This window comes from Brachypodium distachyon, chromosome 2 (assembly GCF_000005505.3).
Source record: "Brachypodium distachyon strain Bd21 chromosome 2, Brachypodium_distachyon_v3.0, whole genome shotgun sequence".
NCBI lineage: Eukaryota > Viridiplantae > Streptophyta > Magnoliopsida > Poales > Poaceae > Brachypodium > Brachypodium distachyon.
The window spans coordinates 32,988,929-33,008,331 of NC_016132.3; the positions used below are offsets into that span (position 1 = coordinate 32,988,929).

General features: G+C 46.8%; 2 protein-coding genes and 1 long non-coding RNA gene across 17 annotated transcripts; 1 reads left to right on the plus strand and 2 right to left on the minus strand.

The window, feature by feature from the left end:
- Nucleotides 1-2,198: 2,198 nt before the first annotated feature.
- On the plus strand, nucleotides 2,199-4,663 carry LOC100828191 (protein NDL2). Its single transcript, XM_003568722.4, has 10 exons — nucleotides 2,199-2,387; nucleotides 2,562-2,664; nucleotides 2,796-2,893; nucleotides 2,981-3,069; nucleotides 3,160-3,220; nucleotides 3,327-3,413; nucleotides 3,494-3,571; nucleotides 3,686-3,742; nucleotides 3,831-3,886; nucleotides 3,991-4,663. The coding sequence occupies exons 1-10, from the start codon at nucleotides 2,316-2,318 to the stop codon at nucleotides 4,358-4,360; spliced, it is 1,071 nt and encodes a 356-aa protein (XP_003568770.1). The 5' UTR covers nucleotides 2,199-2,315; the 3' UTR covers nucleotides 4,361-4,663.
- A 15-nt stretch (nucleotides 4,664-4,678) lies between these two features.
- LOC104582725 lies at nucleotides 4,679-11,751 on the minus strand. Of its 14 annotated transcripts, none has more exons than XR_002963542.1 (6): nucleotides 11,374-11,751; nucleotides 9,908-10,009; nucleotides 7,034-7,095; nucleotides 6,024-6,429; nucleotides 5,431-5,534; nucleotides 4,726-5,047 (listed from the first exon to the last, which is right to left on the minus strand). It is a non-coding gene; the product is annotated as an uncharacterized LOC104582725 (long non-coding RNA). The 14 variants fall into 14 exon arrangements; XR_002963538.1 differs by adding exons at nucleotides 7,665-7,763; nucleotides 10,648-10,810 and having other exon boundaries at nucleotides 4,726-6,429; XR_002963540.1 differs by having other exon boundaries at nucleotides 4,726-5,534.
- Nucleotides 11,752-13,211: 1,460 nt separating this feature from the next.
- LOC100842739 (ABC transporter C family member 8) lies at nucleotides 13,212-19,199 on the minus strand. 2 transcript variants are annotated; one of them, XM_010233317.3, is made up of 12 exons: nucleotides 19,067-19,199; nucleotides 16,909-18,896; nucleotides 16,499-16,819; nucleotides 16,313-16,399; nucleotides 15,623-16,228; nucleotides 15,358-15,522; nucleotides 14,967-15,261; nucleotides 14,642-14,856; nucleotides 14,258-14,563; nucleotides 14,102-14,165; nucleotides 13,774-14,013; nucleotides 13,212-13,645 (listed from the first exon to the last, which is right to left on the minus strand). In XM_010233317.3, the coding sequence occupies exons 1-12, from the start codon at nucleotides 19,092-19,094 to the stop codon at nucleotides 13,548-13,550; spliced, it is 4,413 nt and encodes a 1,470-aa protein (XP_010231619.3). In that variant the 5' UTR covers nucleotides 19,095-19,199; the 3' UTR covers nucleotides 13,212-13,547. The 2 variants fall into 2 exon arrangements, with proteins under 2 accessions (XP_010231619.3, XP_024315760.1); XM_024459992.1 differs by lacking the exon at nucleotides 19,067-19,199 and having other exon boundaries at nucleotides 16,909-18,993.
- Nucleotides 19,200-19,403: the final 204 nt, after the last annotated feature.

Genomic DNA, 19,403 nt, shown 5'->3' on the forward strand with positions numbered 1-19,403 from the left:
GATACTACCTCTGTTTTTTTTTATTGTGAGACACGGTGCTGGCTAAGCCGAGCCCCGATTTGGGGGCAGAAAGTTCGGGGTACCGCTACACGCGTTTCTACGCGTTCTGTTTGTTTGGCTGTTATCACCTCCGGCTGCTAGCTTTCTGTTCCGGTCCAACGCGAGACAGCCAAACTGGATAGTCAAAGCCTCAAAGGGTCGATCTTCGCAAATCATGCCAATTCTTTAGCCGTGCATCAAGGAGAAATAAATATCTTTTTTACTTCGAGTTGGACTTAATTCGCGTGGCCAAACCTGGAATTCCGTAAGCTAGTGCGGCGATCCTCGGTGAGTCGATCTTGGAGTTATCAACCTAGTTTGTGCTCAAATTTTAGTGCTACTGTGTTTGAGTAAAAACTCGTGCGACACTTTTTTTTGGAAGAAACTTCTGCGACATTCACGAGTCATGCATCAAAGCTAGCCCAACTGCGTGGTCATTTCGATCTTTCCATTCTCTGACAATCAGCTCCGTTCTGTTTGAAAGCGGTCATTGAAGACGGTAGGATAAGCATCGACAAGCATAAAAACGCGATACCCCTATGGACGTACTACGTACTCTACGAAATAACTGCTCGTAACTCGCAGGACAGTCTCAAAATGGGCAAACATGTTTATGAATGCTCCCGTTTCCTTCATTTATTGTTTCGAGCTAGCGCAAGAAATCAGCCAAGACACATATACTTTCCCATTTGCAATCAGTATGAATGGGCAAACATGTTTATGAATACTCCCTCCATTTCACGGAGAATGCCGCCCACGTTTTTCAAGATCGAAGTTTGACCAACGATTAGACTAATTGTATGTAGATTATATGTTACAAATTTTATATCGTTGAAAAGGTTTTGGAAATACGAATCCAATGATATAATTTTTGTAACACATAAGTTTTAAATTATTAGTCTAATTATTGGTCAAACCAAAATCTTGAAATACGTGCGTGCCATTCTTTGTGAAATGGAGGGAGTAGTACATAATCGAGAAGTTTGTGTGGTGAAATAAAAAGTTAACACCATTGGTACTACGGTACGTATGTACCCCTGTTGACCCTTTTATCTGCTTACATTTTGATGTGGAGCAAATAATCATAGGCGTTCATGCCAAAGATCATGCCAAAGAACTCTATCCATAGCACATCCAGTGCATATATACCAATCAAACCCAATCCGATCACCGTGGCAGCACTGAAGAAGCACATATATGACTCTTTACGTCTTAACAGTGACATGATGACATGCATTTCCTGGATAATGCTAAGGAGTCTCCCTTTTATTTTGCCAGCACTAGCCAGAATTTGTAGAGCGCTATCTGATATGCATCATCCATATATAGTGTAGGAACCTTTTCAAAAAATGCATATATATTATGTCTACACCAGCAAGACATAGTTAGCCTCGGACACATGGTCTCAAAAGATACAACGTTCAGGTGAACCCAATGACAAGTCATACTCGAGGTATCATCCCGACCAGTCCACGTGTTTGTGCACATCGATTGGGCACAAAGGGCCAGATTTAGCTAATACATTATCGACACATGGCAGAAAAAAGATATGGAAAAGGCCAGAATAGATTGGAAGATTTATTAGGGGACCAAAACATAACAATATGAACTTTACATGATGAACTATGCAGAGATTTAGGTAGAAATTCCAATTCTTAGGAGGGGGGGGGGGGGTGGAAAAAGGCAGAGAGTTCTTTAAAGACTTGGTTACTTTTTTTATTCAGGATTAATAAAAACCCTTGTTCTTTCGTCAATTACAGGAGGCCAAGGTCTGAATCGGGTTTGTCTCGGTGAATTTTCTGATAGTGATCTGAATTTAATTCCTTTTTTTCCCCTCAAGTTTTGCCTCGCCGGAGGGAAATAATGAGAAGCGAGAGAATTCCGGTTCTAGAGGAAAAAACATCCGCAGAGAACGACCAAAACGAGAAAGGAAGAAACGAACCCAAAATCGGGGACTCAAAAGTGCGCGCGTTTTTCCCCGATGCGAGCTGCAGGGCAGGGAGCGCCACGTACGGAGGGGCCGCCGAACGAACCGAAAATACCGTGGGACCCCCTACCAAACTCTCCAGCACAAGTCCACGACGGAGAAAGCGAGTGCGTTTAACACTAATTAATCCAAAACACGCGCTCCGTCCGCCTTGGCTTCTCGGTCCCGGTGAGTTTGACCCTTCGTCGGTGAGCTCGGAGGCTGCCGCCAATACATATACACGCGAGAAAGGCAGGATAGCCAGGCCCACGAGGAGGAGGAGGAGGAAGCGAGAGAGAGAGAGAGAGTAATGGGGGAGTCGAGCTCGAGCGGGTCGGGGTCCGTGTCCGTGGATGTCGAGCGGATCTCCTTCGCCCGCAAGGTCTGTATACCTGAACCATCGTCAAGCTTTTCCTAGTTCACAACCGCTTATGATTATTTCACAACCATAACACAGCTTCGATTCATTCGGCTCCCTATGTTTGGCCACAATCTGTCAAACTTTTAAAACTCAAACTTCTGCTAGCCACATCACATGATTTCTTCGATTCACCAGGAGCATCAAGTGAGAACGAGATGGGGCTCCTCTGTGTCCGTCGCGGTGTACGGTGACCAAGACAAGCCCGCGCTGGTTACATACCCTGATGTAGCCTTGAACTGTAAGTACTAACAATGACTACTACATCTTGCGTCGTGTGTGTCCTTTCTTTGAAGATAATTTGCCGAGGAATTCACGAAATTACTTGGTGGCAAATGTTAATCTTCCACTCTTCTTGTTCAATTCCCACAGACATGTCCTGCTTCCAAGGACTGTTCCTCTGCCCGGAAACAGCTTCTCTGCTGCTCCATAACTTCTGCATATACCACATCAACCCCCAGGGCCACGAGGTCAGTGCTGTTTGTTTTGCTTCCAACCTGTAAATTCTTCAATCTTCTTCATGGTTGCTTACACATTGTTGAGATCCGGCCTCGCAGTTGGGAGCGGCTCCGGTTCACTCTGATGTTCCGGTGCCATCTGTCGATGACCTCGCCGATCAGGTCGCGGATGTGCTTGATTACTTCAGGTACTGTGCTGTGACATCGTTCCAGGTGCGTCGTGTTCTTGATTTACAGCTAGAGGTATCTGAATTCAGACGTCATTTTTCCATTTGCAGTTTAGGATCGGCAATGTGCCTGGGTGTTACAGCTGGTGCCTACGTCCTCACTCTTTTTGCGGTAAGCTTCTCCATGAGTTGTGGGACATGTCGGGCATCAGATGTAGAATTTTTGGATTTTTGTATGGACCTCCTGTGCTGATAAGGATTCTTGTACTTTCTCACAGACGAAATATCACGAAAGGGTGGTAGGGCTTATGCTGGTTTCCCCTCTGTGCAAAGCCCCATCATGGAGTGAATGGCTGTACAATAAGGTACCTTCATTTTTTGTACTAGTAAAAATCTGATCTCATTTTCGTCCTGCCTTAATTATGACTTTTCATGTACGTACCAGGTGTTGCTAAATTTGCTTTATTACTACGGCACGCGAGGCTTGGTCAAGGAGTGCTTGCTTCAGAGGTACTTCAGCAAGGTAGCTTCAGATCACATAATCCTCAGCTCTGTCTTCTTCTGCAACTCATATCTTACAGCTTTCTGCAATTCGTCCTAATCTTATTAACTGGTATGGTTGTATGGTAATGTGCAGGAAATGCGTGGCAGCGCTCAGTGCCCTGAATCATACATCGTGCAGGCCTGCAGAACTGTATGCATCTTGTTGACCTCTTTCAGATTTTGTCGTGTTTACCGACACGCAAACTCGGGGCCGGAGCTGACCGGTTCTGTTTATGCAGTTGCTTGGTGAGAGGCAGGGTGAGAATGTCTGGCGATTTCTCCACTCAATGAACAAGTACGTAAAGATAGTTTCGTCCCCTTTTCTCTAATCAAATTGAGTACTATTTCATCTATAATAAGCTCATTCAGACTTTGGCCTTGCACTGAACCCACCTCCAGGAGGCATGACTTAACCGAGGCGCTGAGGAAGCTCCGATGCCGGACGCTGATATTCGTGGGAGAGAACTCGCAGTTCCACGAGGATGCCATCCATATAACAACGAAATTGGACCGGAGATACTGCGCGCTAGTCGAGGTTCAGGGCTGCGGCTCCCTTGTGACCGAGGAGCAGCCGCAGGCGATGCTGATGCCGATGGAGTACTTCCTCATGGGGTACGGGCTTCGCAGGCCGCCGTCGTATCAGGTGGTGAGCAACGGCAGCCCGCGCGGCCCGTTGAGCCCGTGTCGCATATCGCCGGAGCTGCTGTCTCCCGAGAGCATGGGGGTGAAGCTGAAGCCCATCAAGACCCGGATCTCGCTTGACTTCTGATGCTGGCAAAGCGCCTCGCTCGATCCGGGATCTCAGAGAACTGTAGGCGTGCGAGTTTTGATTGAACTCGCGTACTGCGTATATACCCCGAGAATGGAAGTTTTTGTTTTGTTTTGTTTTGTTTTGTTTTGTTTTGGATAGCCTATAATCTACATCAGCGAAGTCGAGCAGAGGGTAATCTGTGCTGGAGATGTGGACAGGGCGGTTCTTTGTTCGGTTCGTTTTCTGTAGTTAGCACAATAGTATATGTTATACAGGAGTAGTCTGACACAGCAGAAATAAGGATCCATGGTAAATCGGAAAGGAGACGACCAAAAAGATTGGCTAAACTCTATTTTTTTATCACTAGCAGAAGAATGCCCACAGTACGAAATACTCATTGGTCATTACACCTCCGAATTAATAATAGGCACACATCGTGAACAAGTAAAGGCAACCTAAAAATGCAACAACAATTACCGTTCAGATCACTGTCATACTGCATCATACATCAAGTAAAATGATCGAGGTTTTCTCCTAACATCAATTGGAGAGGAAGCAGCCTGAGAACCAAAACGCCTGTTGTGGACAGAGATACGTAGGACTCAAAGCTCCAACCTTACATGTAGTCGGACAGAGGTACAAATTCTGAACTGGTATCTCCCAAAATAACAAGCAAGTGTTCACCGTCAAAAAATATCCTTACCCCTGCTTGGATGTGATGAACCACAAATTGCAATGAGAAGTCTTGTTCAATCTTATATGATTGCACTATAGGAAAACTAATTACAGGAAGTATTCGTCACTAGAAACTTTCCTCTAACCACTTGAAATATAATAAATTAAGCCCTCTATCCTTAAGCAATAATGAAGTTCTTACATATATACTATGTTGGGCAGAAATTTTTCTTATTACAAAACACATAGTGAGATGGCAATTTGGGAGAAGTATGCGTATTGTTCAATTAATCAACGCACACAACTCTCACAAGCGATTGAGAAGGAGAAAAGACATAGTAACTCGAGGAAAGAAACTTATGGTATTATTAAAATTTCTCAAATATATACAAATTAAAAAAACTGTGCCATACCTCTACCCGATCCCCTACCATAAAATCTTGAGCTCTGGTATTAATCACTACATCCCAATCATTAACCATTTTTCTCAATCATCAGCAGATCAAAATGTGGAATGCTGCATCATTATACTAAATTGTGTTAGTGAGTTAATAACTATGGCCAAATATACAAACCCTTTGGCTATAGAATGATGTGCAAAAATCGTTTCTACAGAGAATGTAATGACTCTAGACAAAGGTTGATCAGAACATATACTACTCACTAGATACACGGTTATAAAAAGTATTAATTAATTGCACAAAATGCTAAGAAGCTGGCATACAAAATTACCTATATATATACTAATATACTAATTAATACTAAATATTAGCTAAATTTTTAATTCTGTGCTGCCTCAAATCTGTTCTGTAGTCTCTGAATGTATTCTCATCCCCATTGTTTTGGGGTTATTTTACTGAGTTAGGTAGGGTCCTCCCCTCCTGGTGTTGCTATAAAAAAGAATTACGAGCTAAAAAGTGAACAAATTCCTCTTACAAGTACATGGAACCAAATAAATGATATAATAGTGATAAAAAGTGAAACAAAGAAAATCTTTACGACTAACCTGGAGTTGAGCATAGATGTTACCGTGCTCAGTGACTCAGTTCCTCCAGGTCAAAAGAACGCATAAAAGATACTTGCCATCGGAAACAAGGTTGCAGATCTAGAACAGGATCACGGTGTTGTGCAGTTTGTTCATTTGTGTAGAAATTTTAGATACACATTCTACAAAGAACAGAAGGTTTGTAGGTACATTACCATAGTGGGTCTTCCTTGACATCTAGGTAGGCAGGTACAATACTCCACTCTCCTTACTTCAGCTGATTTTGTTTGTAGTTCCTTAAGCTTAATTTCAACTACAATACCACCTTCTTTAATTAATATCATTAGTGACTGGATTCACTTATATACTGGAGAATAAAGGAGAGCTTGTTTCCCTACTGCAATTTTAACTAATGACCAGGTCGAACCTGTAAAAGATCAGTAGAAGTGCAAGTTAAAAGTTGAAGCCCTACTCTCTCTCCAAAAAAGTTGAAGCCCCAAAAACATGTTCAAATTTAACATCACAGTTTAGAAGAAAACATTTATTTATCTCACAAGAAGACCACATGTTAGCTTGGGAAAATAAAATTATGGTAGAGAAACATTCTGAAAACGATGCAACCGACATATTCACATCGGGATATTTGTGTGTCTCTGCAGCCTCAATCCACCCTGAGCCTCGAGCTCAAATATGAAGCACTGCATCTCAATCATCAACCGCTATATCTCAATCGTAAACCGATAGAAACATGTAATGATGCTAAGTTTTGTCAGTCAAGAAATATACGCAGGTCGTCCTAATACACGTCTTTCTACTATAGATGATACCCCAAGCATAGTTTCTGGAAAGAAAATAGACTGAATCTAGAGTTCTACACAAAGGCAACATGCAATTGCATTGTTCATGTAAATGAAATAGATTGAATATAGCACACCACAGCTTCAAGCAATAGCTGAGACCATATGTTAGCTAAAGTCACATATCAGCTAAAGCTACAGCACAAACAAGTGGCAGTAACAAACATATGGTACCTCGTCCAAACAGGCACTAAATTGGCATTCTTTTAGGAGCAATGGCATTAGGTTTCACATCCCTGTTTAGCAAGAGGTAAGTGAAACCAATTGTAAGCATTATATTTATATAATACCGGCATCAATTTTAAGCAATATCAACATCTAGTGCCATGTAAAAGCCACAATTATACTAACTAAATAAAAAAATTATTGCTCCTTGATCTATATTTTTGGGGTAGCTTGAATGGCTTCCATGCACGCATATTTCGTATCCACTGAACAACTATTTGTATAGTATATACCGACCATGGCCAACTATTCTGCCAGATTGACCTTGAAGTTCTCTATCTCTTTCGTACAGTTGACATCAAACAATAATCATCTCAGTCTTAGATAAATGTATCTTAATCAAGGATCGAGCAACACCGATAGAGGCCCATTTCCTTACAGATGCCCAAGAATGGATGAAAGGGGATGCAAGTGTAGTTGTTTGAATAATATACATAACCATTGTTTAAATTGAACCACCAACCTTTTTTATGTAAAATTATAGGTCGTAACTCGTAAGTGCTTACATATACCATTTAAGAACTCAGAAACATATGCTCACACGGGCGGATAGAAAGGTATTACTAGAGACCTCAATTACCTGTTATGTGATGAAGCGGAATGGTGGAAAGCATGAGAACGGAACGGGGTTTGAGGTGGACCCATCACAAAGATCACGCCAAGGGATGTAAATATGGTTCTGGAATATTTGGACAATGACATGGTTACAACACATCCACACCCGCCAGTCATTTGTTTGTTTAAGCTTTGTTATCTATGACTATAACTAGGAGAATACTTAATTCAGGTATTTTTATCAATTAATATCAAAGAATCACATTGGTACCTAGCAAATATCAATGCCCCCAAAGGCGTTATTTCAGAAGCTTTGTTATCTATGACCTAGAAGTGGTATGGAGGTCATTGCGATCCATTACACCAAATGAGTTGTGGACCTGTGGGCCAGTTCTTTTCAGCTTCTAAACCAACTTCTAGGTCCACATCAGCTCAAGCCGAAAAGAACTCGATTACAAGCCGTTTCTAGGAGAAGCCCAACACCCGAAATCCTTCATATGAGAAAAAGCTGGTCCAGTGTAGCTTCCCGAGCTTCTGAAAAATCCCACATTTCTTTGCCCCAAAAGGACACTCTATTTACAGTCAAAATGCCACCGCAATACGTACCGGTTCGTCCTTCTTTTCTCCTGTAAATCCCTCGCGATTCCTCCTCCAATCTCCTCTCCTGCAGTGCGATTAGGGTTCCACCCCAAAGCCGCCGCCGCCGCGCCGCCCCACAAATCCCTGCCGTGCCGTCGCTCCCTCACAAAGCCATGACGCCGCCGCCTTCTCCTGGATAACGGCCGCCGCCTCGCCCTGCTTTCTCGTGGCGCCCGCGGCCTTGGATCTTGGGCTCCCGCACGGCTGCTCCGGCCAGGGCGCCGCCACGTCCTCCGTCTGCTTCTCTCGGGCCGCCGGCCTCCTCCTGTACCCTGCCGCCGTCCGTGCTGCTGGTTCGAGCCTCCGCCTCATGAAGCCTCCGCTGCCCCTGTTGCTGCTCGGCCAAGGGCCAACTCATGCTATGCCTCCATGGGGAGCTCAACGTGGAGGAGTTCTTCTGGGAGGAACACGCGGCCGGCAACGACGACAAGGAAGATGCGAGCGCCTGCAAGGGAAAGGAGCCGTGGTCCAGGAAGCTCCGATCCGGTTCCTGATATTCTGTTCTGAATTTTTTTTTTATTCTGAAACTTGTACTCTTGACTGTTCTGTCCCCTGAGTTATGAACTCATGATGTGAGCTCAAAGCATAAAATGAACGACCCCCGTACTTTTCAGCATAGATTGTTTGAGTATATACTGATACTTGATAGATAGATTTTTTACAAAGTACTAACAAAAAACTGAACATGTCTTCTTTGAACATACCAATTATTAATTCTCTTATCCAAAAACCAATATATTGTTAGTATGAAATAACTCATATGACCATATATGATATATTGTTTTACTAGAATGAAATAACTCATTTATTAGATAGCCAAGACTGATTTTGGACCAAGGGTATTACAGACTTTTTAGACAAAAAACTCAGATAATAAGCTACAATTGCAGCAGCCGAAAAGAACTGGACTACATTTTCTCAGCGGCTTCCCTCCACCACAGTTTCTAGGGGTAGAGAAGCTAAAGCTGTTTTTAGAGAAGCTGAAGCCGAAAAGAACTGGCCCTGTATACGCCTTTGTGGCCATTGATATTTGCTAGGTACCCATGTGATTCTTTGATATTAATTGGTAAAAATACCTGAATTAAGTATTCTGCTAGTTAGTCATAGATAATGAAGCTTAACAAACAAATAACTAGCGGGTGTGGATGTGTTGTAACCGTGTCATTGTCCAAATTTTTTGAAAACCATATTTACTTTCCATTGGCGTGATCTTTCTGATGGGTCCACCTCAAACTCCGCTCCTTACTCCTGCCTTCCACCATCCCACTTCATCATAAAACAAGTAATTGAGGTCTCTAAAAATACCTTTCGACCCTCCATGTGAACATATTTTTCCGAGTTCTCAATTGATATATGTAAGCACTTCCGACCAATAATTTTAGATAAAAATAAGATTAGTATATATAAAAGTAAGATAGATAGGTGGTTCAATTTAAACAATATTTATGTAGATTATTCATACAACTACACTTACACCCCTTCCATTCATTCTCGGTCATATGTAAGGATACAACAAGAAAACAATGTAAGTTAAAAAGCCTACGTAACCAGGCAATCAACTTGAGCAAAGCATAACAAATAGCAGCTTATAAAGGAATTGAAGTACACATGGAAAATAGAATGACATACCCTTAAAGGAACTGTAGTTGTCGTGGCTTCCTCTTCAGCCGCTACAAGTCTGTCACCACTTTCATCATCCATTTTATGGTTAGTGGACGACTGTGTCAATATCTGCTTGCCAGTTGCCACAAACAAATTAGGTAAGCACTAATTAAAAACCAACAAAGAACCATAGCCATACACATGTAATTACAACTTCCAGAAAAGTGAGATGATGATGATCATGCAGGATGATGAGAAAGCAAGAGATTATGTTGAGATGTTCAACTGCCAAGTTGGTACCTGGCCTATTAAATATCTGGGGATGCCTGTGAGTGTGTACAAAATAAAAGTGGGGGATTGGGGCATGTTAGAGGAGAAAATGGAGAACAAGTTGGCAGGATGAAAAGGGGGGGCTCTCTCTATTGGGGGCAGAGTGACCTTGCTCAAAGCCTGCTCTCTGCTACCCCAGTATATCATATGTCCATGAATAGAATTCCCAAAACCAATATCTTGAAATTAGATAAAATCAGGTTTAGTTTTTTGTGGCAGGGAGGCAGCACCAAAAGAAAATACCACTTGATTAAATGGTCTTTGATATGTAAACCAAAAATTTAGGGAGGATTGGGGGTATACCTAGGATGAGCCCCAGTGGGTCATACCCACGTCAGGGTCCAATTCCAGCATAGTGAAAAAATCATGGAGATAAAAGATGAGATTGATTCTTCTCATGTTAACTGTTCATTAGATTAGGATTTTATGTGACCCACCTGTAATCTTCCGATAGCTTTCTCAGCGTGTGCCATGGTTCTCATCATGTGGGATTTGATTTTGACCAAGATTAAACAGTATCTAGTGACATCTAGCCAAGGTAATAATTATATATCGAAGATAAATCAAACTCCAGTTATCCTCTGCAGTTATTCCCAAAAGCTGCAGGAGAATTAACCATAAAACATGACTCCGTCAGAAATTTACAAACGGTCCTAGAAGTATTCAACACAATTATCAGATTTGTAGTTAGCCAGGGCTTGGCTATAACAGCAATTCTTTCATTTGATTAATTCGAACCCTAGCATTCTCAATATGACTTTTTATTTGTATCAGACTTTAACTCTAGTGGGCATCAGATTAATAAATCCGAACTACCCTAGAGTGAACTTATCCAGTTAATTAATCCTGACTGAAGCAATCGGATTTCTAAATAAGCATAGGAACCAAACCTACGTTGCCGCAACAATTCACTTTCAGGCCACAATCCCATAAAAATTGAACATGTGTAAAGGGAACGCGTTGAACCTCAGGCGCAGCAGAATCGATCCCAGCCAGGTTGAGGACTGTTCATGCCGCACCGTCGTGGTGAGGGGATGGGGAGGAAGACGATGGGGATCAGATCATGAACAAATGCTCATGTTCTGTGTGCACTCTATTATGCAAAACGATTATTCTGTTTCTAGGCACCGTCAATGGCAAATTACATAGAATTTGGTGGGTACCTGGCATTAGATGGCTCGCCTGACGCGCTCGAGTTCGGCCTTTTTCGTGCGCGACCTCCACAGTCCCGCCGCCGCTGCCATCCCCTTCGGATCCCGCCACCGCTGCAGACCCCTTCGGAAAGGTCGTAATACGCGGTGCCGGAGGAGAGCGGCGCCATCGTCATCGGCAGGGGGAGGGGAAAGAGGCGGAGCAGACGGGGTTGGCTCGATCTAGGTCTGCGGGGAGAGTTGCGGAGGAGGATCTCCTGCTGGCACGTCCGTCAACGACGTTGCGGGGCGAAGGCAATGCGGGGAGGAGGCCACCAAGCGACGGCGGCGAGGAATTTCCTTTTTGTTCTCTCCGAGGGGAGGACGGGGTTTAAGTTGCCGTCCGAACTAAAGTTGTCGCCCTTGCAAATTAAGGCTGCGGTTAGGTTGTTTTTCTGTTTTGCTTTCAAAAAACAAAAAAGCTAACCAACGGGGTATTTCTCAAAGAAAAAAACAGATTGATTTTATTAGTGCAATTTTCAAAATAGGTCTAAGTGTATTTTCGGTTGCTTTTGATTTGCCAAGTTGATGTTTTTTTACCACGCCGCCATCACTTAAGTGGAAAATGTTTCGTCTTTCTGCTCTACCCGACCGAGAGATAGAACGCAGAGCCGCCTCGTCCTTCTGCATTGACCAACTAAGCACCAACTCTAGCCGGCAGCGCCCCAACAGCGGCGTTCCCCTTCGGCGGCGCTCCCCTCCCGCACGCCTTTCACCCCGCCTTCCCTGATCCGTTCTAGACCGTCCTTGCCGCACTGCCACAAGCCCACTCCGACGCAGGTCGCCCACCATCCCGCTCTGACGCAGGTCCCTGACCCACCCCACTCCGACGCCCCTCCGAGCAGCTTGGGCTCCTCCGAGGCCACCGTTTCGGTTGGGGATTTGGGAACCTGGTGTGGGTGCCGACAGACAGCGGGGCGAGGAGTGGACGACAGGGGATCGGTGTCGCGGTGGGCTGGGGAGGCGCCATCGGCCAGGAAATTGAGGGGGTGCTTCTGTGTACAGGGATTGGGGAAGAGGTGTTGCGGAGAAGAAAAAAGAAAAAAAGCAAATCTGGACCAAACAGGTTTTTGTGTTTTTCCACATCATGAAAAGTAAAGCAGCTTTTTGAAAGAAAAAAAGTAAAGCTAAACCAAACGCACCCTAAATTAGCCACGATCATAGAACTAAAGTTGCCACCACATGAGATTAAACTTTCGCTCCCTAGTATTCTGACGCGACGAGATAAAGTTGGCACCCACACAAAACTAAAGCTGCCACCCTCATAGACCAAAAATGCCACCCTACAAAACTAAAGTGGCCATGCCACATCACCGGCAGATCCATAGGGTGGCCAGGGTGGTCCATGGACCACCCTAGAAATACAGCCCGTATACATATACACTAGTGTATCTTAAACCCACCAAAAAAGAAAAATCAGCCCGAGCTAATAGCTCATTTTTCCGGCCAGTTCTCGTTTCCTTTCTATTGTGTAGTGTATGCGTCACCACATCGGATCGGGTCTTGTAGGAGCCTAGCGATCGATCACGAGCAGTTGGCATCGTATCGTATTTTTGCCGAGCAGACGAGCATGAGCAGGTAACATTGCATCGTATTTCTCGTCATCATCATCGTTGACTGCCAGCGGACGGCAAACATACGCTTCTGTCACCGTGAGCATGCGACGAGGCAGAAGCTTACACGGAGCCGGCGACATTTTTCTCGGTCTTTCATTGAATCGAATTAAGATTTGCTCATTGATCGAATTGAAATTATCGCAAAATTGTTCCAATGCCTTTTTTTCTCTTCCCAAATTCAATACTACTGGTATGTTTGAGGTAAAATTTGCTGGTTATAATTTATATTGAGATAAAAATTTATACATTGGACCATCATGTCTCAAAAACCTAGATCCGACACTGCGCCACATAACTAAAGTTGTCACCCTGCAAGACATGTGGCGCGATTTCAGGCGTAGTCATCTCAATCGAATAGCCAGCACACTCCGGAAGACTAAACAACGAACGTTCGCTCAATATAAATTCCGTTCTTTCAGCACACTCCGGAAGACTAAACAGCGGGGTTCGCTCGATATAAATTCCTTTCTTTCTTAGCGAAGAGAAGCTGACGAACTCGCCGGCATTTGGTTAACCTGACAAATCGCAAATTCACTTGTAGTTGGACCAGTACTCGGCGACGAGCTTACAGAAGGCGGAGTCCTCATTTTCCATGAGCCTTGATGGCCTATCGTACTCTGCAAGTTTTCCTGCAGCGAAAAAGAGCCAAATAATTCAATCAAGTAGCTATATCTTTTTTTTTTTGCCAAAAAGCAGCTATATCTTGATGCAATTTAGCCCAAGATCATTTATCAGAAGCATAACCAAGAGTCCTTACCGTAGGAGAGAACCATGACCATATCACTATCCGTGACAGTGGGAACCCTGTGCGCTATGGTGATCACCGTGCAGCCTGAAAACTCTTGCTTGATGACCCTTTGCAGGACGGCGTCGGTGGCCGAGTCGATGGACGCCGTCGCCTCGTCGAGGACCAGGATCCTGTTCCTCCGGAGGAGGACACGCGCGAGGCAGAAGAGCTGCCGCTGGCCGGCGCTCCAGTTGTCGCCGTCATCGCTCACTGAAGATGCAAAGACAACACCCAATCACATTTCTGACAGACTATCTTCGTCAGTTCATCTGCACGTTGTTTGGTCTCACACTCTTACCTGGTGATTCAAGAAGTGCAGGAAGGCCACTGATCGTCTTCTTCAGCTGGCATTTATCCAAAGCCTGCAATCGACTAGTGTATCAGGAATTCAGGATAAGGATTAACAAATGTGTGACTACTAATCTGTGGTTAGATCCTTTTTTTGTTGTTGCACCTCCCAGATATCCTCATCGGTGTACACGCCCAGGGGATCGACGTTGCTCCTCACACTGCCCCTGAAAAGGGTTGGCTCCTGAGGAATGATGCTGAGCTTCATCCTCAAGTCCTTGAGTCCTATGGTGCAAATGTCAAGACCGTCGATGAGAATCCGCCCGTCGGACGGGTCGAGGAGGCGGAACAATGCGCTCAGGAGAGTGGTCTTCCCGCTCCCGGTCCTTCCAACAACTCCGATCTTGTTCCCCGCCGCAAATGTGCAGGTGATCCCACGCAACACGGTAGGCGAATTTGGACGGTACTTGACCTGGAAAACATGGACACGGCAGCACTTGAGCATACCAGGATGACCGTTTGATTGCTGTTTTAACATTCAGTTTCTTACTCTCAAATTCTCCAAATCTATCCTTCCTTCAGATGGCCATGAAGGAGGAGGCCTTTTGTCACTGATAACCGCAGGAGGCTCGGAAGGAAGATGCATGAACTGTTTGATTCTCTCCACTGATATTATGGAATTCTCCAGGTTTGAGTAGAATCGTGTCAAGAACACTTGCGCAGAAGAGAGCGTCAATGCATACGAGAGGCATAAGCCAAGAAATCCTGCAAGAATGCCAAGGAAAGAAATTACCAACAACATAATCTCAGATACCAATGTTTCTGCATACTAGTATTGCATCAATGAGGTGTTAGTTCCACCCTGGGTAATGTACCTGGAGCAACTGCTCCCTCCGGTAGCATAACAAGAAGAATGGATGATGTGACAATAACCAAGATTTGCAGCGCCTCGACACGCAGAAGCACCCATTCTAGCGCTGCATTTGTGTAGAAGAACAGCGTCGCATCTGTGTCGATGAGCTGAAGATTTGTCTGAATGAACCTATTTGTCGCTGAAAAGGCCCTAATGGTGATCACTCCAAGCATTGATTCAGCTGCATAGTTCATGACAGGGGCCTTGGTGGTTCCATTGATCCTTACCAACTCCCTGGCCGAGGCAATGTAGTACCTCTGCAAAACAACATCATTATTTGTTCACATCGCTATTGCACATGAACATGAGTTGAGGCTTGAGGAGTGCAGATATGATGCTCACTGGCACCTCACCTGAATATACAGCACAGCAAACACAACAGGAAGAGCAACCAGTACAACTTGCCATGTCACGACGATCATTATCACTACAGTTGCCGCCACTTCGATCGTGCCGGAGATCACAAAGGTCATAGTAAATGGGATGTCGAAGTCTAAGATGCACAAATCTGATGAAGCCTGTATAAATTCACGGCGCGTAAATTCAGACTGGAAAAATCTAAAGAATGTCACAAAACTAACTGAAAGATGTTGGTCATATGTGGAAAGTAGACAATACCCGGGTCATGATCCGCCCAGTCGGGGTGGAATCAAAGAACAGCATGGGAGCCCTAAACACGGAATCCATGAACCCGGAGAAGAACTCCTTGGACGCTTTGAGGCCAAAGTGAGCAGCAAGGAGGCTCCTCACATAAGCAAACAAGCAGCTGACAGTTGCCATCAGAGCGTAAACACCGACGACAACCGCGACGCCGAACCGGTGGCTCTGAACCGACACTGCAAGCCAGTATGTTGCCAGGCATTGCAGGGCGACGAACGCACACTGCGCGAGTATTATCAGGACAAGGAGGAACCAGCCCTTGGACACCTGAACGTAGTCCTTGTAAGGCCTCAGTCCTGCTTCTCCCATCTCCCTCTTCTCCTCTTGGGTCAGCTGAACCGACGGCAGGTTACCGGTGGAGATTTCCCCTTCGCTTCTCTGCTGTATCATCGGTATTTGATCGTGCTTAACCATGGCTAATTCTTTTGGCACGTTGCCGTGACCTTGGGTGTCCAGTGTTGATTTTGAGTCCTTGTGAGCATTGACAAGCTGTTCAAACGCCGTGCCGGACTGTAGAAGCTCCTCATAAGTTCCCTCCTGGGTTATCTCCCCCTTTTCCATGACCTTAGGAATAAAATTTTACTTAAGATCTCTCTGTTTTTTTTTACTTCAGATAGTAGTACTGTGCAGTGCAGGCACCAAACCTACCAGAATGTTGTCAACTTTGGAGAGGAACTCAACTTGGTGCGTCACAAGAATGACCGTCTTCTCCTCCAGCGCCGCCATGACACAGTCCTGCAACAGATATGGAGAAAACCGCTGTCATTTCCCCATAGGAATTATCGCGACCCCATGGCACTCAGAATATAAGAAGGAAGAATGCTTGAGCCTGACATTGAAGAGCGTTGCAGCGGTATGCGCGTCGACGGCGCTGAAAGGGTCGTCCAGGAGGTAGACGTCGGCGTCGTTGTAGACGGCCCTGGCGAGCTGGATCCTCTGCTTCTGCCCACCACTCATGTTCAAACCCCTCTGCCCGATCTCCGTCAGGTCGCCGTGTGGGAAATTCTCCATGTCCTTGTCCAGCGCGCAGCACTTGATCGCCCTCTCGTACTCCTCCTGCCTCATCGGCTTCCCGAAGAGTATGTTGTCTCGCACCGTGCCGCTCTGGATCCACGACGTCTGCGACACGTAGGCCACCGTGCCGGACACGGCCACCTGAAGAAACCCAAATTGGGTAGAAAAATATCAGGTCCGGTTCGTGGCTCCTTTGCTACTGGAGTAACATCTTGAGCAAATTAACGTACTGATCCGGAGGTTCTTGGGATCTCGCCGAGCGTCGCGCAGAGCAGCGAAGATTTGCCGGAGCCGACAGGGCCACAGACGGCGATCTTCTGGCCGCGGGTTGCGGTGATGTTGATGTCTCTCAGAGTCGCGGCCACGGCATCCTTGTTTGGCTCCCAGCTGAAGACGCCGTTGCGCACTGCAAGGCTCATGACGGCGGAGGCCGGCGGCATCCTGTCGACGGAGTCCTCTTGGAACTCGTCCTCGGCGAGGAACTTGCCGATGCGGTCTAGCGACACCTTGACCTGGATCAACACGGACAGCACCTCGGGGAGCATCCTCATGGGCTCCGAGACGACGCGCATGGTTGCCAGGATCGTGAACACCACGCCGGCGTCCAGCGGCGCGGTCCCGAGCGCGGCCGTGCCGGCCAGGATCACTGCCGAAATGACCGTCGGCGACACCCAGTACAGCGCGCTGCCGTAGGCCTTCTTCACCTGCGTCTCCGCGAGCCACCGGACCTCGACATCCCGGAGCTGCTGCACGGCCGTTCTGAATCTCTCCTCCCACGACTGCAGCTTGACCACCTTCATGGCGCCGAGCACCTCGGCCGTGGCCCGCTGCCGCTCGTCCTGCGCCTGCATGAACATCGACTGGTACCGCTGCAGCATCTTGGCGAAGGGAACGTTGAGCACGCCGCAGACGGCCACGGGTGCCAGCCCCGGGAGCGCGCCGAGCCCCACGGTCCAAAACAGGATCCCGATGGCGAGGACGAGCTGGACCGGCATGCTCCACGCCAGGTGCAGCCAGAACGGGAACTCACCGAGCCGGTACGCGTCCACGGCCATGTAGTTGGCGATCTCGCCGGCCGAGTGCCGCCGCCGGGACTCGCTGGACAGCCGCAGCTGCTTGGCGAACACGGCGGCCATGAGCGCCGACCGCATGCGCATGCCCAGCCGCCGGGACCCGAAGAACCAGTGCCGCTGCGACAGCGACTCCACCAGCTTCATGGCCACCAGGCCGGCAATGAGCGCGGCCCCGGCGCCGAGATCTCTGTTCGGAGCGTCGGCTGAGTAGGACACGAAGCAGTAGAGCATTACCGGCGACGCGGCGAAGGAGAGGGTGCGGAGCAGCGTGTAGAGCGCCGTGAAGAGGAGCTCCTTCTTGTGGCACTCACCCAGGACCAAGAACACAAGGCTGCTGCTGCTCGTCTTCTGCTGCGAAGGAGAAGACTGATCTCTCCGCCGATGCCACTCGGCGAGGAACGCCCGGCAAGCTTCGGACGCCGCGTCGTCCGCGTCCAGCGGCGGGATGTCGCCGAGGTCCAGCGGCTTGGAGTACCCCAAGCGCAGCAACGAGTCCATCCACGTGAAGAGAAGACGGCTCAAGAATCCGGCCTCGCCGAACGCCGTTGCCGGTCTCTCCCCGGCTCCAGCCGCCTGCAGCAGCGGCTCGGACTCTTCGCCGGCGGCAGCGGTATTATTATTACCAAGGCGGCGGCCTCTGCAAACTCTGATCGCGCACAAGAGGAGCAGGAAGCTCACAGCCCATGATACCACGTCAAGATCTCCCAAAGTTCTCCCCATCACAAGCTTCTCCACGCTGTAGAACGTGATCAGAACCGCATCCACGGCCCACCACGCCATCGCCAGGGCTCCGGAGAATCTCGTCGGACGAAGTATCAGGGAAACAGAGACGGAGAACCATACTATGCCTCTTACCAAGAGCTCTGCTTTCTGGATGGAGGAGCTCCATGCTCCCAAGCAGAAGCACGCGACGCCAAGAAGCGCGGAGCAAGGGGAAGCTAGAGCGCACAACAATGGCAGGTCCCTTGGCCTGATGACAGTGAATTGTCTTGTGCAAGCAGCAATCGCCAAGCTCAGGAGGTAGATGGCGAGGAGGATAAGGTTCGCGAGATCGAACAGAGGAGCCATCTGGAAGCACGGAGATGCCAGCTCCCAAGGGAGATTTGCATTTGCTTCGCAGGATGATGCAAGCAAAATTGGTACACCTGCAAAGATTGTAAATTGGGGAACGCAATCGTGTTGCAGAACACGACAGGCAGAAGATTGCATGAAGTGAGATCGTAGTGAAACAAGAAACTTATTAATAAGGAAAGGGAGATTTGATGGGGATGGAAGGGGGGGCCCGGGTTGGGGTTGGGGGTTGGTGTTGGTTTACCTTGCATGCTCCCTTGGCGAGCAACCATGGCTGCTGCTATGATTTGTCCTCTTGCACGCTCAGTTATGACTCATGGATCATGTGTCCCTTGCATCCCCAGTGCACGTGCTAGCGCCGTGCTAACAAAACAGGCACTGATTCGATCTCCAGTCGATGGCTATAGCCGCCGTGACGATATATATTGTAGATGAAGGTTGGTTGGGCGTTATACTTCCTCCGTCGGACGTTTCAAATTTGTCAAAATTTGAATGTATCTAGATATGACTTAGTGTATAGATACATTTAAATTTAGTCCAAGTTGAGACATCCTTTGTTGAACGGAAAGAGTATATATAAA

What these genes read in the sequence shown, in the direction of transcription:
- LOC100828191 (XM_003568722.4), top strand. Translation starts at nt 2,316, where the DNA reads ATGGGGGAGTCGAGCTCGAGCGGGTCGGGGTCCGTGTCCGTGGATGTC. An exon ending in GTGAATGGCTGTACAATAAG is followed by an intron (nt 3,414 to 3,493) that starts GTACCTTCATTT and finishes TGTACGTACCAG; the next exon opens with GTGTTGCTAAATTTGCTTTA. An exon ending in TCGTGCAGGCCTGCAGAACT is followed by an intron (nt 3,743 to 3,830) that starts GTATGCATCTTG and finishes CTGTTTATGCAG; the next exon opens with TTGCTTGGTGAGAGGCAGGG.
- LOC100842739 (XM_024459992.1), bottom strand. Translation starts at nt 18,960, where the DNA reads ATGCAATCTTCTGCCTGTCGTGTTCTGCAACACGATTGCGTTCCCCAA. An exon ending in CCAAAGTTGACAACATTCTG is followed by an intron (nt 16,229 to 16,312) that starts GTAGGTTTGGTG and finishes TTTATTCCTAAG; the next exon opens with GTCATGGAAAAGGGGGAGAT. An exon ending in TTGCTGTGCTGTATATTCAG is followed by an intron (nt 15,262 to 15,357) that starts GTGAGGTGCCAG and finishes GTTGTTTTGCAG; the next exon opens with AGGTACTACATTGCCTCGGC.